At 36.4% G+C, this 19,444-nt stretch overlaps 1 protein-coding gene across 1 annotated transcript; it reads right to left on the bottom strand.

Moving 5' to 3' along the window:
• Positions 1-2,816: 2,816 nt before the first annotated feature.
• On the bottom strand, positions 2,817-6,271 carry LOC121745859. Its single transcript, XM_042139803.1, has 4 exons — positions 5,958-6,271; positions 4,580-5,897; positions 3,627-4,340; positions 2,817-3,533 (listed from the first exon to the last, which is right to left on the bottom strand). The coding sequence occupies exons 1-4, from the start codon at positions 6,269-6,271 to the stop codon at positions 2,817-2,819; spliced, it is 3,063 nt and encodes a 1,020-aa protein (XP_041995737.1).
• Positions 6,272-19,444: the final 13,173 nt, after the last annotated feature.

The following is a 19,444-nucleotide window of genomic DNA, read 5'->3' as shown; positions in this document are numbered from 1 at the left end:
ACTATATATAAAATCCATACCAACTACGAATACACATCATGTCAACTACATATACAATATATGTTGATACATAAATATGTCATGTTATCTACATATACAATCCTTGTCATATACTCCCTCCGTCCCATAAAAATATGTGCACTTTCCATTTTCGTCAGTCCCACAAAAATATGTGCATTCCATTTTTTAAAAGTTATATCAATTTAATAATGTAAGTCCCACTATCCAATAACACTACTTTAACTACCATTCTCCTCCTCTCTATTACTTTACCATACCTTTCTCCTCCTCTCTTACTTTACCAGTTTTGTCTTAATTCCCGTGCCATATCCAATGCCAATATTTTTATGGGACGAAGGGAGTATAATACTACAATGTTAATTACACATACAATGCACATTAACTACGAATACAAGTTATGTTAACTATATATAAAATACTTGTTAATTACATATACAACTCATTTTATCTACATATACAGAGTGCGAGTAACGTGATTTTGCAGGTGGGCATCCTTCACGAGAATGCAAGCAACGATGGTCTGATTGCAGCTCGTCCCGTCGGGATGGGACAACCCATCAGATTGGTCGTCGTTGCCGATTCTCTTAAATCTCATACTTCAACTATTCTCACACCACTTTTTTTTGTTACCTATGAAACACTAACCTATCTTATAAGCTTCTTCAGATCTTTTCAATATGTCCGACTTGTGTTACTTCCATAATTTTGTCAGTGGATGACACAAAAATGATAAAAGTAAGAGAAAATATGATTGTTGCATTATTAATTAAAATTGAGATATAACTCTCCGACTATTTTTTTCTATGCACTTAAAGAGGTCATGAACCATCCTGGGACGTACTGATGTGGCTAGGAGCTTAGACATTATTATATGAGGTGCTGAGTTCGAGTCCTCTTGATATCAGTTGTAATTTCCTCCTTTCTATATGAGTTTATTTGTAATTTCCTCCTTCATACAAGAGTTTATTATTAATATTTAAAAAAACCATCTGGGGATGTACTGGGATAAGTGCGAGATGTGCATCTTCGCAAATGATTGCGTCTGGACGAAGATCCTGCGGATGATCTTTCTGTTGTTTCAGTTATGGCTCATATCATGTTACAATAGATGGCATTTGCCTCTAACAACAATGACTTCCTATATGTAGAAGCACCCCTTCGCTGTGGCCTACTACTACTATGACGAACCTGAGTACAACAAGATTTGTTGCTTTTTCGGCATCGACGACGTGAAGGAGGATTCACATACTGATCTCATTAGCATCCCATCCTCAAGTGATGCTGACTCATCCGAGGACTCTGGCTATTACGAGGATGCACCGGACAACGATGAAGTGAACTCACCCGCTGTCTTTTCCAAACCCACAGTCTGCCGCAAATTGTTCGACGATGACGTCGAGGCCACTGACAGGGAGTCCACGACTGCTAAGGGGATATATTGGATTGATGTCGGACCATATGGAACCTGCGCTCAAGGCCGAAGAAGAGTCAGACACTGCCCAACGATCTCTTCATCAAGAGTGACGGCGAGGGCACTTCACAGATAAGCTCGCATGCAAGTTCGCGTGCTTCTAAATCACCCATAGGGTGGTAGACACTAATATGTCACATCACTCCTGCATTCAAGTGGACTATGCTATTGGGTTTTGAATATTCTCTGCCATTCTTGGTGATTTGTCATTAGTATATACATATATATGTTCCCTACGCTATTGGATCACCTAATTTTGTTATGGTTGTAAAATATTTGGTGGTAGTCCTTGACTCATTGATGCTGATATGATGTGTAAAATAGGGTATGGTTGTGTGTACATATTTCTCCCCAATCGTACGTAATGGATGCTTGGTTTGTGTTCGATGATTAAGCTGGTTCGTCTGGTGTGAACCCTCGAGTGCTGTAATAAGCTTCATTGTGGGTACTATATGGATGCAGGGGGTAAGAAATTTTGAAACCAAAACTCGCCACCACTCAAACGGTTCGGCTCAATGAGCATGAGCACGTAAACATGACGTGCATTGGATGGCATCCCAATGAACACGTTATAACAATGTACGACTGGCAATTCTAATAATGTTAACAGAAAACATTTACATGGTAAACTAATACATAAACCATATAAGTCACAAGAGCAAACATAGTAGTGCCACACATGTTAATAGCAAGCATAATCCATGATATTCATACACACACCATGTTAACAATAAGCAATCCTTGTCCATCCATGTCCATAGCACGTAATATAACTACGTGTATAATAAAACAACTACTAATCCATGTCCACATCACTTAACTACGAATACAAGTTATATTGAAACATATACAATCCATATCAATTATATATATAATACAAATAATGCAACTACATTTACAATCCTTACCAAGTCATGTTAAGTACATATAAAATCCATGTTAGACATATACAATCCATGGTACGTACGAATTAAAGTCATATTAATTACATATAAAATCCTTGTCAATTACATATATAATACAACAATGCTACATTCATATACAATGCATATTAATTACGAATACTAGTCATGTTAAATACATATACAGTAAATGTTAATTGCATATATAACACATGTAATACATGCATAGAATATGTTTTTTTTAAATCAAACACCTTCCCGGTGGAGGGTTTTAGTAGGTCCCTCGTCCCATATATTTCAAGAAAAAACAAATTACAATCTGACACACCCAAATGTGGAGTGTCCAAAATAATCCTTGAAGGAGTTACAAGCCTCTAACTATCACCTCCCAGAGATCAGAAAAAGGCAAAGCAACAAAACCATTAAGTAAAACTAAAATTAGGCATGCCAATCTGGTCTAAACGCGCTAAGGCTTTCACTCTTGCCGGGGCCGACTCCGCCGTAAACTTAGTTAAACTAGGGCCATTCTTCCCCATCAAAACCAAGTGATCCGCTGCCTTGTTCCCCTCTCTCCTTATGTGTGTTATATTCCAAATAGTATCTTTAAGGACCAGCCTAATTTTTGCCATTATATGTCTCGTTCTTGCCGGACCTAAACAGCCTCTCTCCATATACAACCTCAAACTTTCAGCATCTGTTTCGATCCAGATATGCTGAGTATGACGCTTTGCCATCAAGATTCCTTCCAGTAGCGCCATCACCTCCGCCTCCCATCCTGAGTCAACTTTCAAGGGGGTGCAGAAAGCCTCAACTATATTCCCGAGGTAGTCGCGAAGTAGCCCTTCCCCTCCTGCCCTGCTCGTAGATCCCTCTAGACCTCCATCCGTAATTAGTTTCATCCATGGCTGTTCCGGCGACCTCCATTGCACTTTCTCTACTCTCTTGATTTTTGGACGGCATGTTCCGACATCCTCCATCATTTGAACATCCATAAAATTAACTCTCGTCACACACCCCTTCCACTGTTCCGGGCCAAGATGTCCTGCTAGCACCAAGTTCCTCAAATGAGCCGTGACCCTACGACATACATTCTCTACCCTGAAGGTCAGCTCCCTATGCACACAACCATTCCTCTCTGTCTATATGTACCATAATATCAGACAAGGGATGAGATTACAGATGTGTTGCTTGTTCCTCTCACCCAAATGTCTCTGCCACCACCTTAGCCTTACTTCCAGATTGTGTCCTATTCCTCCATAAGGTGGTACTTGAGGGAACCATTTCGCAAAGTGACTCCAAATTTCCCTTGCTGCTTCTCCATTCACAAACAAATGCAGCCTTGATTCAGTGTCTGGTTTTCCACAACAACGACACTTAGATGCCAAAGCCACTCCTCTCCATTGCACTTTCTCGTCCATAGGGATCCGATTAGCCATAAGTCTCCATAGGAACACAGAAATCGTAGGATTGATCCCTTTGTCCCATATGATTTTGTAAATATCCATTTCTTCACCTCTCAAACGAACTTCCTCCCAAGCCGAAGCAACTGTAAAATTACCATGCGGTGTCAGGTTCCATCGAGCTATGTCCTTTCCGCTAGTATCTCTAGGCACGGATCTGATGTCTTCCCAAACCTCCCCAGGAACTCCCCACTCCTGTAAAAGGTCGGTAACAAAGTCCTCATTCCAACATATGTTCATCCAGAGATCCTCCACCCAGATAAATTCTGGAGTACCCTCCTTCAAACAGAGATCCACCAGCGGTTGGTCTTTAACCCATATATCTTCCCAAAAATTTAACCTCCCCGTTCCCAACAACCAGCTAATTTTCTTATGACATTTCAGCCCTGCTTTATACATCCTCCTCCAGGTTGGGCTGAACCTACCAGATCGATAGATGAGGGTGATCGATAGATGAGGGTCGATGCTGATCTTGTCCAGTATTTTCTATGCATATACTCTGCCCATAAAGAGTTCCTTTCCCGAAATCTCCACCAAAGTTTAAAAATAAAAGCCTCCACTGTATCTATCATCCGTCGCAGTCCCAATCCTCCTTCCGATGTCGGCCTGCACACGTCCATCCATTTAATCCAATGTGTTTTGGAGGAGGTGTTGCAAGATCCCCAAAAGAATCTAGCCAAGACTTGTTCCACCATTTTAAGAGCTCCTTTTGTAGGCTCGAGAACCTGAAAAATATGTATGGGAATTGCCCCAAGAATGCTCTTTATCAGTGTTAATCTCCCCCTAAAGGATAGCTGTCTATGGCTCCAGCTATTGATCTTTTCAGAGATTTTATCCCTGATGAATAAGTATAAGTTTGTTTTGTTTCGACCTCGGAAGATAGGGACTCCCAGGTACGTACATGGCATTTGACCTTGTTGAAAGCCTCCAACCGATTTAACACCTGCTGCCCATCCATCATACTTCTTGTCTATATAGAAACAACTCTTCCCCTCATTTATTAGTTGACCTGAAACCTCCATGTAATGCTTGAGGCAGTTCTTGAGTTTCCTAACGGATGTCCTTCTTGCTTGTGTAAAAATCAAAATATCATCTGCATACGCAAGGTGGGACACTCCCATTGAATATCTGGCAGTGCAGAACCTCATCTCCTTTCTTCCAAGAATGAGGCGATCCAAAAGCCGGGACAGATAGTCAGCTGCAAGAATAAACAAGGAGGGTGAAAGCGGATCCCCTTGTCGTAGTCCTCTTGAAGATTTAAAGAAACCAGATGGTGATCCGTTGATGAGGATCGAGAACCAATATGAGTTGACACATCTCTCAATCATATTCAGCCACATCTTCGAAAAACCCATTTTTTCCATTACTTTAAGAAGGAAAGGCCACTGGACCCAGTCGTATGCTTTCGCCATATCTAGCTTAACAGCTAGATTAGGAGAGGGGTTACATTTCCAAATCTCATGAAATATTTCTTTTGCCAAAAGCACATTATCACTTAGTAATCGCCCCTTAACAAATCCACTTTGATTAGGAGCAGTTACTATTGGTAACAGCGGAGCCATTCTTGTTGCAATAAGCTTGGAAATGATCTTGTTCGATACGTTGCACAGGCTTATAGGCCTATATTCTGCCCATATTGTAGGATTTCTTTTCTTAGGGATCAAGATGATCATTGTTGCTGCAATTCCCCTTGGCATCTGTGAGCCCTCGAAGAAATCCTGCACTGCCTCCAAGACATCCATGCACACCACCTTCCAACAACTTTGGAAGAACAGAGAGGAGTACCCGTCTGGTCCTGACACACTCTCCGGATTGATACTAAAGACCACCTCCCTAACCTCCTTCTCCAAAGGCATTCTCTCTAAATCGTCCATGTTAAAACCACTAGAGAGGGAATCCAAAATATCCAGGTCCGCTTCATGTAGAACATCAACATCAGAAGTTAACAGTTTCTGGAAGAAGTTAACAGCGGAATTCCATACATCTTCATCTTCTGACAAGGTTTGCCCATCCTCCTCTATGGCATGTATTCTTGATTTGGCTCTTTAATGCTTAACCCATCCCTAGAAAAATTTGGTATTCCTCTCTCCCTCCACTGACCACCTTATTGTTGCCTTTTGTTTCCAGAAATCATCCTCCATCTTTATTCTTAGAGCATATTCAGCTGCCTTCTTGTTCATCTCTGCTCTATTTGCTGGAGTCTGATTTCTTTCGAAAATCATAGCCGCTTCCTTTGCTTCTACTTCTGCTTGCTTTATCTTCACAAAAATATTGCCAAACACATTTTTGTTCCATATTTTCAGGCATTTCTTAAGTCTGCTCAGTTTGATTTGTAGATTCACCATTCCCCTTGCACCCGTAGGTACTTTCCAATCTTTCTCCACCTCCTTTATAAAAGATTCATGCCTAACCCACATGTTTTAGAACCTGAAAGGTGGCCGGACACAGGGGCCTGGGTTTTGGCATTGTATAAGTAAGGGGCTGTGATCAGACATCACCCTAGGTAGGCTGGTGACTCTTGTTGCTTAGAATAAATCCAGCCATCCATCACCTATTAAAGCCCTATCCAATCTTTCAAATGTCTCACCTCTTGACCAAGTAAATTTTGTTCCATCAACTCCAAGGTCAAGTGTAGCACCCCGGAAAACTGTGACTTTTTATTTTTTTATTTTTATTTGATGGCTTTTTTTTTATTAATGTGGATGTTGAATAAGAATTTCTTTTGTGGAAATTGAGTCTCTATGTGTTTGAGTTAATTATGTAAAATTAGTTGTTGTGGGTTATGTGAGTTAATGTGATTAAACTTCCAATGTGTGAATTAAATTAAGTGGGATCATGCATATATTTCTAGCCATATTATTTAGAATTTTCGGCCCTCCTATCCATTGGAAATAATACTTTCTTTCTTGGATTTAATTAATTGCTTTGGGATATTTATCAAAATTAAATCCAAACCAAATTATCCCTATGCTATTCTACATAATTTTCGCCCATATACCTTTCAATTACTTGTGGGATTAATTTATTTGTTACCTATTTTGTGGGAGTCTTTTCCTACAAGAAATTACCAATTTAAATCATATTCCTATTTAATTGAGGATTTAAATATATTTTTTAAAATACTCCCCTAGTACACGTCCCTTTTCTATATTTTCACTCCACAATTTGTTTTATTTTTTTATTTTTGTTTATTTAAGTGGAGAATTAATCATAGAATATAAAAAGGGAGAAACCCAAACCCTAGCCCCATTATTTCAACGCCTTTTTCTCTCCCTCTCCTCTCTCCCACACGTTTTTTCCTCTCTTCCTCTCCTTCTCCACCAATTCTTCACCAATCCTTTGTTCTTGCATCAATTTGGAGTTGGAAATTCAAGATTTATCGAAGAATCGCATCAATTATCTTTCCTACCGATTGCTTTGAACAAGAAAGGTATATTTGAATTCTCTTTCTCATCTTTTCCATTGAATCCTTGTTCTTGATTCCCTCATGCATATAGTGAGTGTAGGAATCATAGATCGCATAATTAATCGGTGGGAATTTGTATTTTGTATGAGGAGATTTGTGAATATGCGATTTTGAATGAATATGTATGAAGTTTGAATGATTCATTGGTGAATGATGTGTGATTATATGAGAACATGATTATGAGAACCTTTTTAAGCATGATTGTGTGTTATAAGCATGAAAAATTGTATTTGGATGATTGAGGAAGAAACCCTAATTTCGAATTTGTGAGCCTGAAATCTGTGACGTTCAAACAGCGGTTTCTGATGTGTAATTGACCTATCAAATGATCCAATTTTGATATGATAATTTTACCAAGTAAATTTCAAGGTGTTTTCTGTCTCTCGTGTGAATTTCAGCCCTTTTTGTCGAAAAATGGATTTTTAATAAATATTTGAAGTTGACTGCGCAATTCTGCCAGAAACTTGTGTTCTCGCCCAGAAAGTTTCGTATTCTGTTTGACCGAACAAATGCCCGCCGTTTGATGTTATTCTTGAACTAGATGAAAATTTGAAGTGTTTTCTGAGTCGTGTAAAAATTTCAGCCTCATTGGACATCGGATGAATATATGGTGAATTTTTCAAATGAACTGCGCAATGCTGCTAGAATTTTTATATTCCGACCAGAGAGTGGTATTAATGTTTTGACTGACCAATGACTTTATTTGAGTGAGCTTTAGGAATTCTCGGATGCGTCGTGTCTTCATGCATGGGCGTCATCCTATTACTCTCCTTTGATACTTGTTTTTCCGCTGCCTTGTTTCGAATCGTTCTTGATAAAGTCTTTCATTTTTTCCCACACTACGTTATGACATTATTTACCTTGAGACATTAATCCGTTGTTTAACTATTCGATAGACCAAAATATTTCTTTTTGAAGTTAATTGGGTTTTCATATTCAATCTCGTCCTTTATTGTTGTCTTTCATTGCGTCCCTCTTTTCTTCCCCGCTCCTTAATCCCTTCCCTAGTCACTATTTCCCCATCTTTACTATCCTTAGTGAGGGCGGTCGTGACAAAGTGGTATCAGAGCTTCGTTCTTTCGCTCTGGTCCGAGAGTCTTCTTTCAGATTAAGTCTAGATTAGTACCCCTAGACTAAAAGTGTCACGAACGCTCAACATCCGAAGCATCACGCTCAACCACAAGAAAGTGAGGTATGTTTTAAGTTATTTAAAAAATATAGAATTGATGAAGATATGATAAGGGTGTATTGGCAAGAGTATGCATGTGTATGGAAGTTATGTGTGTTATGTGTGAAAGTACTATGACGTGGGAGTTAGAAGATAAGATGACCCCGATTTGTTTTTGTGAGACGATCGAATTTCGGGACGAAATTTCTGTTAAGAGGAGAAGGATGTAGCACCCCGAAAATTGTGACTTTTTATTTTTTTATTTTTATTTGATGGTTTTTTTTTTATTAATGTGGATGTTGAATAAGAATTTCTTTTGTAGAAATTGAGTCTCTAAGTGTTTGAGTTAATTATGGAAAATTAGTTGTTGTGGGTTATGTGAGTTAATGTGATTAAGCTTCCAATGTGTGAATTAAATTAAATGGGATCATGAATATATTTCTAGCCAAATTATTTAGAATTTTCGGCCCCCCTATCCATTGAAAATAATACTTTCTTTCTTGGATTTAATTAATTCTTTGGGATATTTATTTAAATTAAATCCAGACCAAATTATCCCTATGCTATTCTACGTAATTTACGCCCATATGCCTTTCAATTACTTGAGGGATTAATTTATTTGTTACATATTTTGTGGGAGTCTTTTCCTACAAGAAATTACCAATTTAAATCCTATTCCTATTTAATTGAGGATTAAAATATATTTTTTAAAATACTCCCCTAGTACACGTCCCTTTTCCATATTTTCACTCCACAATTTGTTTTTATTTTTATTTTTATTTATTTAAGTGGAGAATTAATGCTAGAATATAAAAAAGGGAGAAACCCAAACCCTAGCCCCATTATTTCAAGGACTTTTTCTCTCCCTCTCCTCTCTCCCACACGTTTTTTCCTCTCTTCCTCTCCTTCTCCACCAATTCTTCACCAATCCTTTGTTCTTGCATCAATTTGGAGTTGGAAATTCAAGATTCATCGAAGAATCGCATAAATTATCTTTCCTACCGATTGTTTTGAACAAGAAAGGTATATTTGAATTCTCTTTCTCATCTTTTCCATTGAATCATTGTTCTTGATTCCCTCATGCATATAGTGAGTGTAGGAATCATAGATCGCATAATTAATCGGTGGGAATTTGTGTTTTGTATGAGGAGATTTGTGAATATGCGATTTTGAATGAATATGTGTGAAGTTTGAATGATTCATTGGTGAATGATGTGTGATTATATGAGAACATGATTATGGGAACTTTTTAAGCATGATTGTGTGTTATAAGCATGAAAAATTGTATTTGGATGATTGAGGAAGAAAACCTAATTTCGAATTTGTGAGCCTGAAATCTGTGACGTTCGAACATCGGTTTCTGATGTGTAATTGACCTACCAAATGATCGAATTTTGATATGAAAATTTTACCGAGTAAATTGCAAGTTGTTTTCTGTGTCTCGTGTGAATTTCAGCCCTTTTTGTCAGAAAATGGATTTTTAATAAATGTTTGAAGTTGACTGCACAATTCTGCCAGAAACTTTTGTTCTCGCCTAGAAAGTTTCGTATTCTGTTTGACCGACCAAATGCCCTCCGTTTGATGTTATTTTTGAACTAGATGAAAATTTGAAGTGTCTTCTGAGTCGTGTAAAAATTTCAGCCTCATTGGACATCGGATGAATATATGGTGAATTTTTCAAATGAACTGCGCAATGCTGCCAGAATTTTTTTATTCCGACCAGAGAGTGGTATTAATGTTTTGACTGACCAATGACTTTATTTGAGTGAGCTTTAGAAATTCCCGGATGTGTCGTGTCTTCATACATGTGCGTCATCGTATTACTCTCCTTTGATACTTGTTTTTCCGCTGCCTTGTTTCGAATCGTTCTTGATAAAGTCTTTCATTTTTTCCCACACTACGTTATGACATTATTTACCTTGAGACATTAATCCGTTGTTTAACTATTCGATAGACCGAAATATTTCTTTTTGAAGTTAATTGGGTTTCATATTCAATCTCGTCCTTTATTGTTGTCTTTCATTGCGTCCCTCTTTTCTTCCCCTCTCCTTAATCCCTTCCCTAGTCACCATTTCCCTGTCTTTACTATCCTTAGTGAGGGCGGTCGTGACAAAGTGGTATCAGAGCTTCGTTCTTTCGCTCTGGTTCGAGAGTCTTCTTTCAGATTAAGTCTAGATTAGTACCCCTAGACTAAAAGTGTCACGAACGCTCAACATCCGAAGCATCACGCTCAACCACAAAAAAGTGAGGTATGTTTAAGTTATTGAAAAAATATGGAATTGATGATGATATGATAAGGGTGTATTGGCAAGAGTATGCATGTGTATGGAAGTTATGTGTGAATATGCTAATGTGATGATACTATTATGTTGGAACGTAAGCATGAATTGTGTGATGTCATAACGGTGTGTTATGTGTGAAAGTACTATGACGTGGGAGTTAGAAGATAAGATGACCCCGATTTGTTTTTGTGAGACGACCAAATTTCGGGACGAAATTTCTGTTAAGAGGGGAAGGATGTAGCACCCCGGAAAATTGTGACTTTTTATTTTTTTATTTTTATTTGATGGTTTTTTTTATTAATGTGGATGTTGAATAAGAATTTCTTTTGTAGAAATTGAGTCTCTATGTGTTTGAGTTAATTATGTAAAATTAGTTGTTGTGGGTTATGTGAGTTAATGTGATTAAGCTTCCAATGTGTGAATTAAATTAAGTGGGATCATGCATATATTTCTAGCCATATTATTTAGAATTTTCGGCCCTCCTATCCATTGAAAATAATACTTTCTTTCTTGGATTTAATTAATTGCTTTGGGATATTTATTTAAATTAAAACCAAACCAAATTATCCCTATGCTATTCTACATAATTTACGCCCATATGCCTTTCAATTACTTGAGGGATTAATTATTTGTTACCTATTTTGTGGGAGTCTTTTCCTACAAGAAATTACCAATTTAAATCCTATTCCTATTTAATTGAGGATTTAAATATATTTTTTAAAATACTCCCCTAGTACACGTCCCTTTTCTATATTTTCACTCCACAATTTGTTTTATTTTTTTATTTTTGTTTATTTAAGTGGAGAATTAATCATAGAATATAAAAAGGGAGAAACCCAAACCCTAGCCCCATTATTTCAACGCCTTTTTCTCTCCCTCTCCTCTCTCCCACACGTTTTTTCCTCTCTTCCTCTCCTTCTCCACCAATTCTTCACCAATCCTTTGTTCTTGCATCAATTTGGAGTTGGAAATTCAAGATTCATCGAAGAATCGCATAAATTATCTTTCCTACCGATTGTTTTGAACAAGAAAGGTATATTTGAATTCTCTTTCTCATCTTTTCCATTGAATCCTTGTTCTTGATTCCCTCATGCATATAGTGAGTGTAGGAATCATAGATCGCATAATTAATCGGTGGGAATTTGTGTTTTGTATGAGGAGATTTGTGAATATGCGATTTTGAATGAATATGTGTGAAGTTTGAATGATTCATTGGTGAATGATGTGTGATTATATGAGAACATGATTATGAGAACTTTTTAAGCATGATTGTGTGTTATAAGCATGAAAAATTGTATTTGGATGATTGAGGAAGAAACCTTAATTTCGAATTTGTGAGCCTGAAATCTGTGACGTTCGAACATCAGTTTCTGATGTGTAATTGACCTATCAAATGATCGAATTTTGATATGAAAATTTTACCGAGTAAATTTCAAGTTGTTTTCTGTGTCTCGTGTGAATTTCAGCCCTTTTTGTCGAAAAATGGATTTTTAATAAATGTTTGAAGTTGACTGCACAATTCTGCGAGAAACTTTTGTTCTCGCCCCGAAAGTTTCGTATTCTGTTTGACCGACCAAATGCCCTCCGTTTGATGTTATTCTTGAACTAGACGAAAATTTGAAGTGTCTTCTGAGTCGTGTAAAAATTTCAGCCTCATTGGACATCGGATGAATATATGGTGAATTTTTCAAATGAACTGCGCAATGCTGCCAGAATTTTTATATTCCGACCAGAGAGTGGTATTAATGTTTTGAATGACCAATGACTTTCTTTGAGTGAGCTTTAGGAATTCCCGGATGCGTCGTGTCTTCATACATGGGCGTCATCCTATTACTCTCCCTTGATACTTGTTTTTCCGCTGCCTTGTTTCGAATCGTTCTAGATAAAGTCTTTCATTTTTTCCCACACTACGTAATGACATTATTTACCTTGAGACATTAATCCGTTATTTAACTATTCGATAGACCAAAATATTTCTTTTTGAAGTTAATTGGGTTTTCATATTCAATCTCGTCCTTTATTGTTGTCTTTCATTGCGTCCCTCTTTTCTTTCCCGCTCCTTAATCCCTTCCCTAGTCACTATTTCCCCGTCTTTACTATTCTTAGTGAGGGCGGTCGTGACAAAGTGGTATCAGAGCTTCGTTCTTTCGCTCTGGTCCGAGAGTCTTCTTTCAGATTAAGTCTAGATTAGTACCCCTAGACTAAAAGTGTCACGAACGCTCAACATCCGAAGCATCACGCTCAACCACAAGAAAGTGAGGTATGTTTTAAGTTATTGAAAAAATATGGAATTGATGATGATATGATAAGGGTGTATTGGCAAGAGTATGCATGTGTATGGAAGTTATGTGTGAATATGCTAATGTGATGATACTATTATGTTGGAACGTGAGCATGAATTGTGTGATGTCATAAAGGTGTGTTATGTGTGAAAGTACTATGACGTGGGAGTTAGAAGATAAGATGACCCCGATTTGTTTTTGTGAGATGACCAAATTTCGGGACGAAATTTCTGTTAAGAGGGGAATGATGTAGCACCCCGGAAAATTGTGACTTTTTATTTTTTTATTTTTATTTGATGGTTTTTTTTTATTAATGTGGATGTTGAATAAGAATTTCTTTTGTAGAAATTCAGTCTCTATGTGTTTGAGTTAATTATGTAAAATTAGTTGTTGTGGGTTATGTGAGTTAATGTGATTAAGCTTCCAATGTCTGAATTAAATTAAGTGGGATCATGCATATATTTCTAGCCATATAATTTAGAATTTTCGGCCCTCCTATCCATTGAAAATAATACTTTCTTTCTTGGATTTAATTAATTGCTTTGGGATATTTATTTAAATTAAAACCAAACCAAATTATTCCTATGCTATTCTACATAATTTACGCCCATATGCCTTTCAATTACTTGAGGGATTAATTTATTTGTTACCTATTTTGTGGGAGTCTTTTCCTAGAAGAAATTACCAATTTAAATCCTATTCCTATTTAATTGAGGATTTAAATATATTTTTTAAAATACTCCCCTAGTACACGTCCCTTTTCCATATTTTCACTCCACAATTTGTTTTATTTTTTTATTTTTGTTTATTTAAGTGGAGAATTAATGCTAGAATATAAAAAGGGAGAAACCCAAACCCTAGCCCCATTATTTCAAGGCCTTTTTCTCTCCCTCTCCTCTCTCCCACACGTTTTTTCCTCTCTTCCTCTTCTTCTCCACCAATTCATCACCAATCCTTTGTTCTTGTATCAATTTGGAGTTGGAAATTCAAGATTCATCGAAGAATCGCATAAATTATCTTTCCTACCGATTGTTTTGAACAAGAAAGGTATATTTGAATTCTCTTTCTCATCTTTTCCATTGAATCCTTGTTCTTGATTCCCTCATGCATATAGTGAGTGTAGGAATCATAGATCGCATAATTAATCGGTGGGAATTTGTGTTTTGTATGAGGAGATTTGTGAATATGCGATTTTGAATGAATATGTGTGAAGTTTGAATGATTCATTGGTGAATGATGTGTGATTATATGAGAACATGATTATGAAAACCTTTTTAAGCATGATTGTGTGTTATAAGCATGAAAAATTGTATTTGGATGATTGAGGAAGAAACCCTAATTTCGAATTTGTGAGCCTGAAATCTGTGACGTTCGAACAACGGTTTCTGATGTGTAATTGACCTATCAAATGATCGAATTTTGATATGAAAATTTTACCGAGTAAATTTCAAGTTGTTTTCTGTGTCTCGTGTGAATTTCAGTCCTTTTTGTCGAAAAATGGATTTTTAATAAATGTTTGAAGTTGACTGCACAATTCTGCGAGAAACTTTTGTTCTCGCCCAGAAAGTTTCGTATTCTGTTTGACCGACCAAATGCCCTCCGTTTGATGTTATTCTTGAATTAGATGAAAATTTGGAGTGTCTTCTGAGTCGTGTAAAAATTTCAGCCTCATTGGACATCGGATGAATATATGGTGAATTTTTCAAATGAACTGCGCAATGCTGCCAGAATTTTTATATTCCGACTAGAGAGTGGTATTAATGTTTTGACTGACCAATGACTTTATTTGAGTGAGCTTTAGGAATTCCCGGATGCGTCGTGTCTTCATACATGGGCGTCATCCTATTACTCTCCTTTGATACTTGTTTTTCCGCTGCCTTGTTTCGAATCGTTCTTATTAAAGTCTTTCATTTTTTCCCCCACTACGTAATGACATTATTTACCTTGAGACATTAATCCGTTGTTTAACTATTCGATAGACCAAAATATTTCTTTTTGAAGTTAATTGGGTTTTCATATTTAATCTCGTCCTTTATTGTTGTCTTTCATTACGTCCCTCTTTTCTTCCCCGCTCCTTAATCCCTTCCCTAGTCACTATTTCCCCGTCTTTACTATCCTTAGTGAGGGCGGTCGTGACAAAGTGGTATCAGAGCTTTGTTCTTTCGCTCTGGTCCGAGAGTCTTCTTTCATATTAAGTCTAGATTAGTACCCCTAGACTAAAAGTGTCACGAACGCTCAACATCCAAAGCATCACGCTCAACCACAAGAAAGTGAGGTATGTTTTAAGTTATTGAAAAAATATGGAATTGATGATGATATGATAAGGGTGTATTGACAAGAGTATGCATGTGTATGGAAGTTATGTGTGAATATGCTAATGTGATGATACTATTATGTTGGAACGTGAGCATGAATTGTGTGATGTCATAAAGGTGTGTTATGTGTGAAAGTACTATGACGTGGGAGTTAGAAGATAAGATGACCCCGATTTGTTTTTGTGAGATGACCAAATTTCGGGACGAAATTTCTGTTAAGAGGGGAAGGATGTAGCACCCCGGAAAATTGTGACTTTTTATTTTTTTATTTTTATTTGTTGGTTTTTTTTTATTAATGTGGATGTTGAATAAGAATTTCTTTTGTAGAAATTGAGTCTCTATGTGTTTGAGTTAATTATGTAAAATTAGTTGTTTGTGAATTAATGTGATTAAGCTTCCAATGTGTGAATTAAATTAAGTTGGATCATGCATATATTTCTAGCCATATTATTTAGAATTTTCAGCCCTCCTATCCAAGCCCTCCTATCCATTGAAAATAATACTTTCTTTCTTGGATTTAATTAATTGCTTTGGGATATTTATTTAAATTAAAACCAAACCAAATTATCCCTATGCTATTCTACATAATTTACGCCCATATGCCTTTCAATTACTTGAGGGATTAATTTATTTGTTACCTATTTTGTGGGAGTCTTTTCCTAGAAGAAATTACCAATTTAAATCCTATTCCTATTTAATTGAGGATTTAAATATATTTTTTAAAATACTCCCCTAGTACACGTCCCTTTTCCATATTTTCACTCCACAATTTGTTTTATTTTTTTATTTTTGTTTATTTAAGTGGAGAATTAATGCTAGAATATAAAAAGGGAGAAACCCAAACCCTAGCCCCATTATTTCAAGGCCTTTTCTCTCCCTCTCCTCTCTCCCACATGTTTTTTCCTCTCTTCCTCTCCTTCTCCACCAATTCTTCACCAATCCTATGTTCTTGCATCAATTTGGAGTTGGAAATTCAAGATTCATCGAAGAATTGCATAAATTATCTTTCCTACCGATTGTTTTGAACAAGAAAGGTATATTTGAATTCTCTTTCTCATCTTTTCCATTGAATCCTTGTTCTTGATTCCCACATGCATATAGTGAGTGTAGGAATCATAGATCGCATAATTAATCGGTGGGAATTTGTGTTTTGTATGAGGAGATTTGTGAATATGCGATTTTGAATGAATATGTGTGAAGTTTGAATGATTCATTGGTGAATGATGTGTGATTATATGAGAACATGATTATGAGAACCTTTTTAAGCATGATTGTGTGTTATAAGCATGAAAAATTGTATTTGGATGATTGAGGAAGAAACCCTAATTTCGAATTTGTGAGCCTGAAATCTGTGACGTTCGAACAGCGGTTTCTGATGTGTAATTGACCTATCAAATGATCGAATTTTGATATGAAAATTTTACCGAGTAAATTTCAAGTTGTTTTCTGTGTCTCGTGTGAATTTCAGCCCTTTTTGTCGAAAAATGGATTTTTAATAAATGTTTGAAGTTGACTGCACAATTCTGTGAGAAACTTTTGTTCTCGCCCAGAAAGTTTCGTATTCTATTTGACCAATCAAATGCCCTCCGTTTGATGATATTCTTGAACTAGATGAAAATTTGGAGTGTCTTCTGAGTCGTGTAAAAATTTCAGCCTCATTGGACATCGGATGAATATATGGTGAATTTTTCAAATGAACTGCGCAATGCTGCCAGAATTTTTATATTCCGACCAGAGAGTGGTATTAATGTTTTGACTGACCAATGACTTTATTTGAGTGAGCTTTAGGAATTCCCGGATGCGTCGTGTCTTCATACATGGGCGTCATCCTATTACTCTCCTTTGATACTTGTTTTTCCGCTGCCTTGTTTCGAATCGTTCTTATTAAAGTCTTTCATTTTTTCCCACACTACGTAAAGACATTATTTACCTTGAGACATTAATCCGTTGTTTAACTATTCGATAGACCAAAATATTTCTTTTTGAAGTTAATTGGGTTTTAATATTCAATCTCGTCATTTATTGGTGTCTTTCATTGCGTCCCTCTTTTCTTCCCCGCTCCTTAATCCCTTTCCTAGTCACTATTTCCCCGTCTTTACTATCCTTAGTGAGGGCGGTCGTGACAAAGTGGTATCAGAACTTCGTTCTTTCGCTCTGGTCCGAGAGTCTTCTTTCAGATTAAGTCTAGATTAGTACCCCTAGACTAAAAGTGTCACGAACGCTCAACATCCGAAGCATCACGCTCAACCACAAGAAAGTGAGGTATGTTTTAAGTTATTGAAAAAATATGGAATTGATGATGATATGATAAGAGTGTATTGGCAAGAGTATGCATGTGTATGGAAGTTATGTGTGAATATGCTAATGTGATGATACTATTATGTTGGAACGTGAGCATGAATTGTGTGATGTCATAAAGGTGTGTTATGTGTAAAAGTACTATGACGTTGGAGTTAGAAGATAAGATGACCCCGATTTGTTTTTGTGAGACGACCAAATTTCGGGACGAAATTTCTGTTAAGAGGGAAAGGATGTAGCACCCCGGAAAATTATGACTTTTTATTTTTTATTTTTATTTGATGGTTTTTTTTTTATTAATGTGGATGTTAAATAAGAATTTCTTTTGTAGAAATTGAGTCTCTATGTGTTTGAGTTAATTATGTAAAATTAGTTGTTGTGGGTTATGTGAGTTAATGTGATTAAGCTTCCAATGTGTGAATTAAATTAAGTGGGATCATGCATATATTTCTAGCCATATTATTTAGAATTTTCGGCCCTCCTATCCATTGAAAATAATACTTTCTTTCTTGGATTTAATTAATTGCTTTGGGATATTTATTTAAATTAAATCCAAACCAAATTATCCCTATGCTATTCTACATAATTTACGCCCATATGCCTTTCAATTACTTGTGGGATTAATTTATTTGTTACCTATTTTGTGGGAGTCTTTTCCTACAAGAAATTACCAATTTAAATCCTATTCCTATTTAATTGAGGATTTAAATATTTTTTTTAAAATACTCCCCTAGTACACATCCCTTTTCCATATTTTCACTCCAAAATTTGTTTTATTTTTTTTTTTATTTAATTAAGTGGAGAATTAATGCTAGAATATAAAAAGGGAGAAACCCAAACCCTAGCCCCATTATTTCAAGGCCTTTTTCTCTCCCTCTCATCTCTCCCACACGTTTTTTCCTCTCTTCCTCTCCTTCTCCACCAATTCTTCACCAATCATTTGTTCTTGCATCAATTTGGAGTTGGAAATTCAAGATTCATCGAAGAATCGCATAAATTATCTTTCCTTCCGATTGTGTTGAACAAGAAAGGTATATTTGAATTCTCTTTCTCATATTTTCCATTGAATCCTTGTCCTTGATTCCCTCGCGCATATAGTGAGTGTAGGAATCATAGATCGCATAATTAATCGGTGGGAATTTGTGTTTTTATGAGGAGATTTGTGAATATGCGATTTTGAATGAATATGTGTGAAGTTTGAATGATTCATTGGTGAATGATGTGTGATTGTATGAGAACATGATTATGAGAACCTTTTTAAACATGATTGTGTGTTATAAGCATGAAAAATTGTATTTGGATGATAGAGGAAGAAACCCTAATTTCGAATTTGTGAGCCTGAAATCTGTGACGTTCGAACAGCGGTTTCTGATGTGTAATTGACCTATCAAATGATCGAATTTTGATATGAAAATTTTACCGAGTAAATTTCAAGTTGTTTTCTGTGTTTCGTGTGAATTTCAGCCCTTATTGTCAAAAAATGGATTTTTAATAAATGTTTGAAGTTGACTGCACAATTCTGCCAGAAACTTTTGTTCTCGCCCAGAAAGTTTCGTATTCTGTTTGACCGACCAAAAGCCCTCCGTTTGATGTTATTCTTGAACTAGATGAAAATTTGAAGTGTCTTCTGAGTCGTGTTAAAATTTCAGCCTCATTGGACATCGGATGAATTTATGGTGAATTTTTCAAATGAACTGCGCAATGCTGCCAGAATTTTTATATTCCAACGAGAGAGTGGTATTAATGTTTTGACTGACCAATGACATTATTTGAGTGAGC

The sequence above is a fragment of the Salvia splendens genome, chromosome 8 (assembly GCF_004379255.2).
Source record: "Salvia splendens isolate huo1 chromosome 8, SspV2, whole genome shotgun sequence".
NCBI classification, from domain to species: domain Eukaryota; kingdom Viridiplantae; phylum Streptophyta; class Magnoliopsida; order Lamiales; family Lamiaceae; genus Salvia; species Salvia splendens.
The sequence above is the reverse complement of the archived record's forward strand: the minus strand, read 5'-3'. Positions and strand labels throughout refer to the sequence as shown.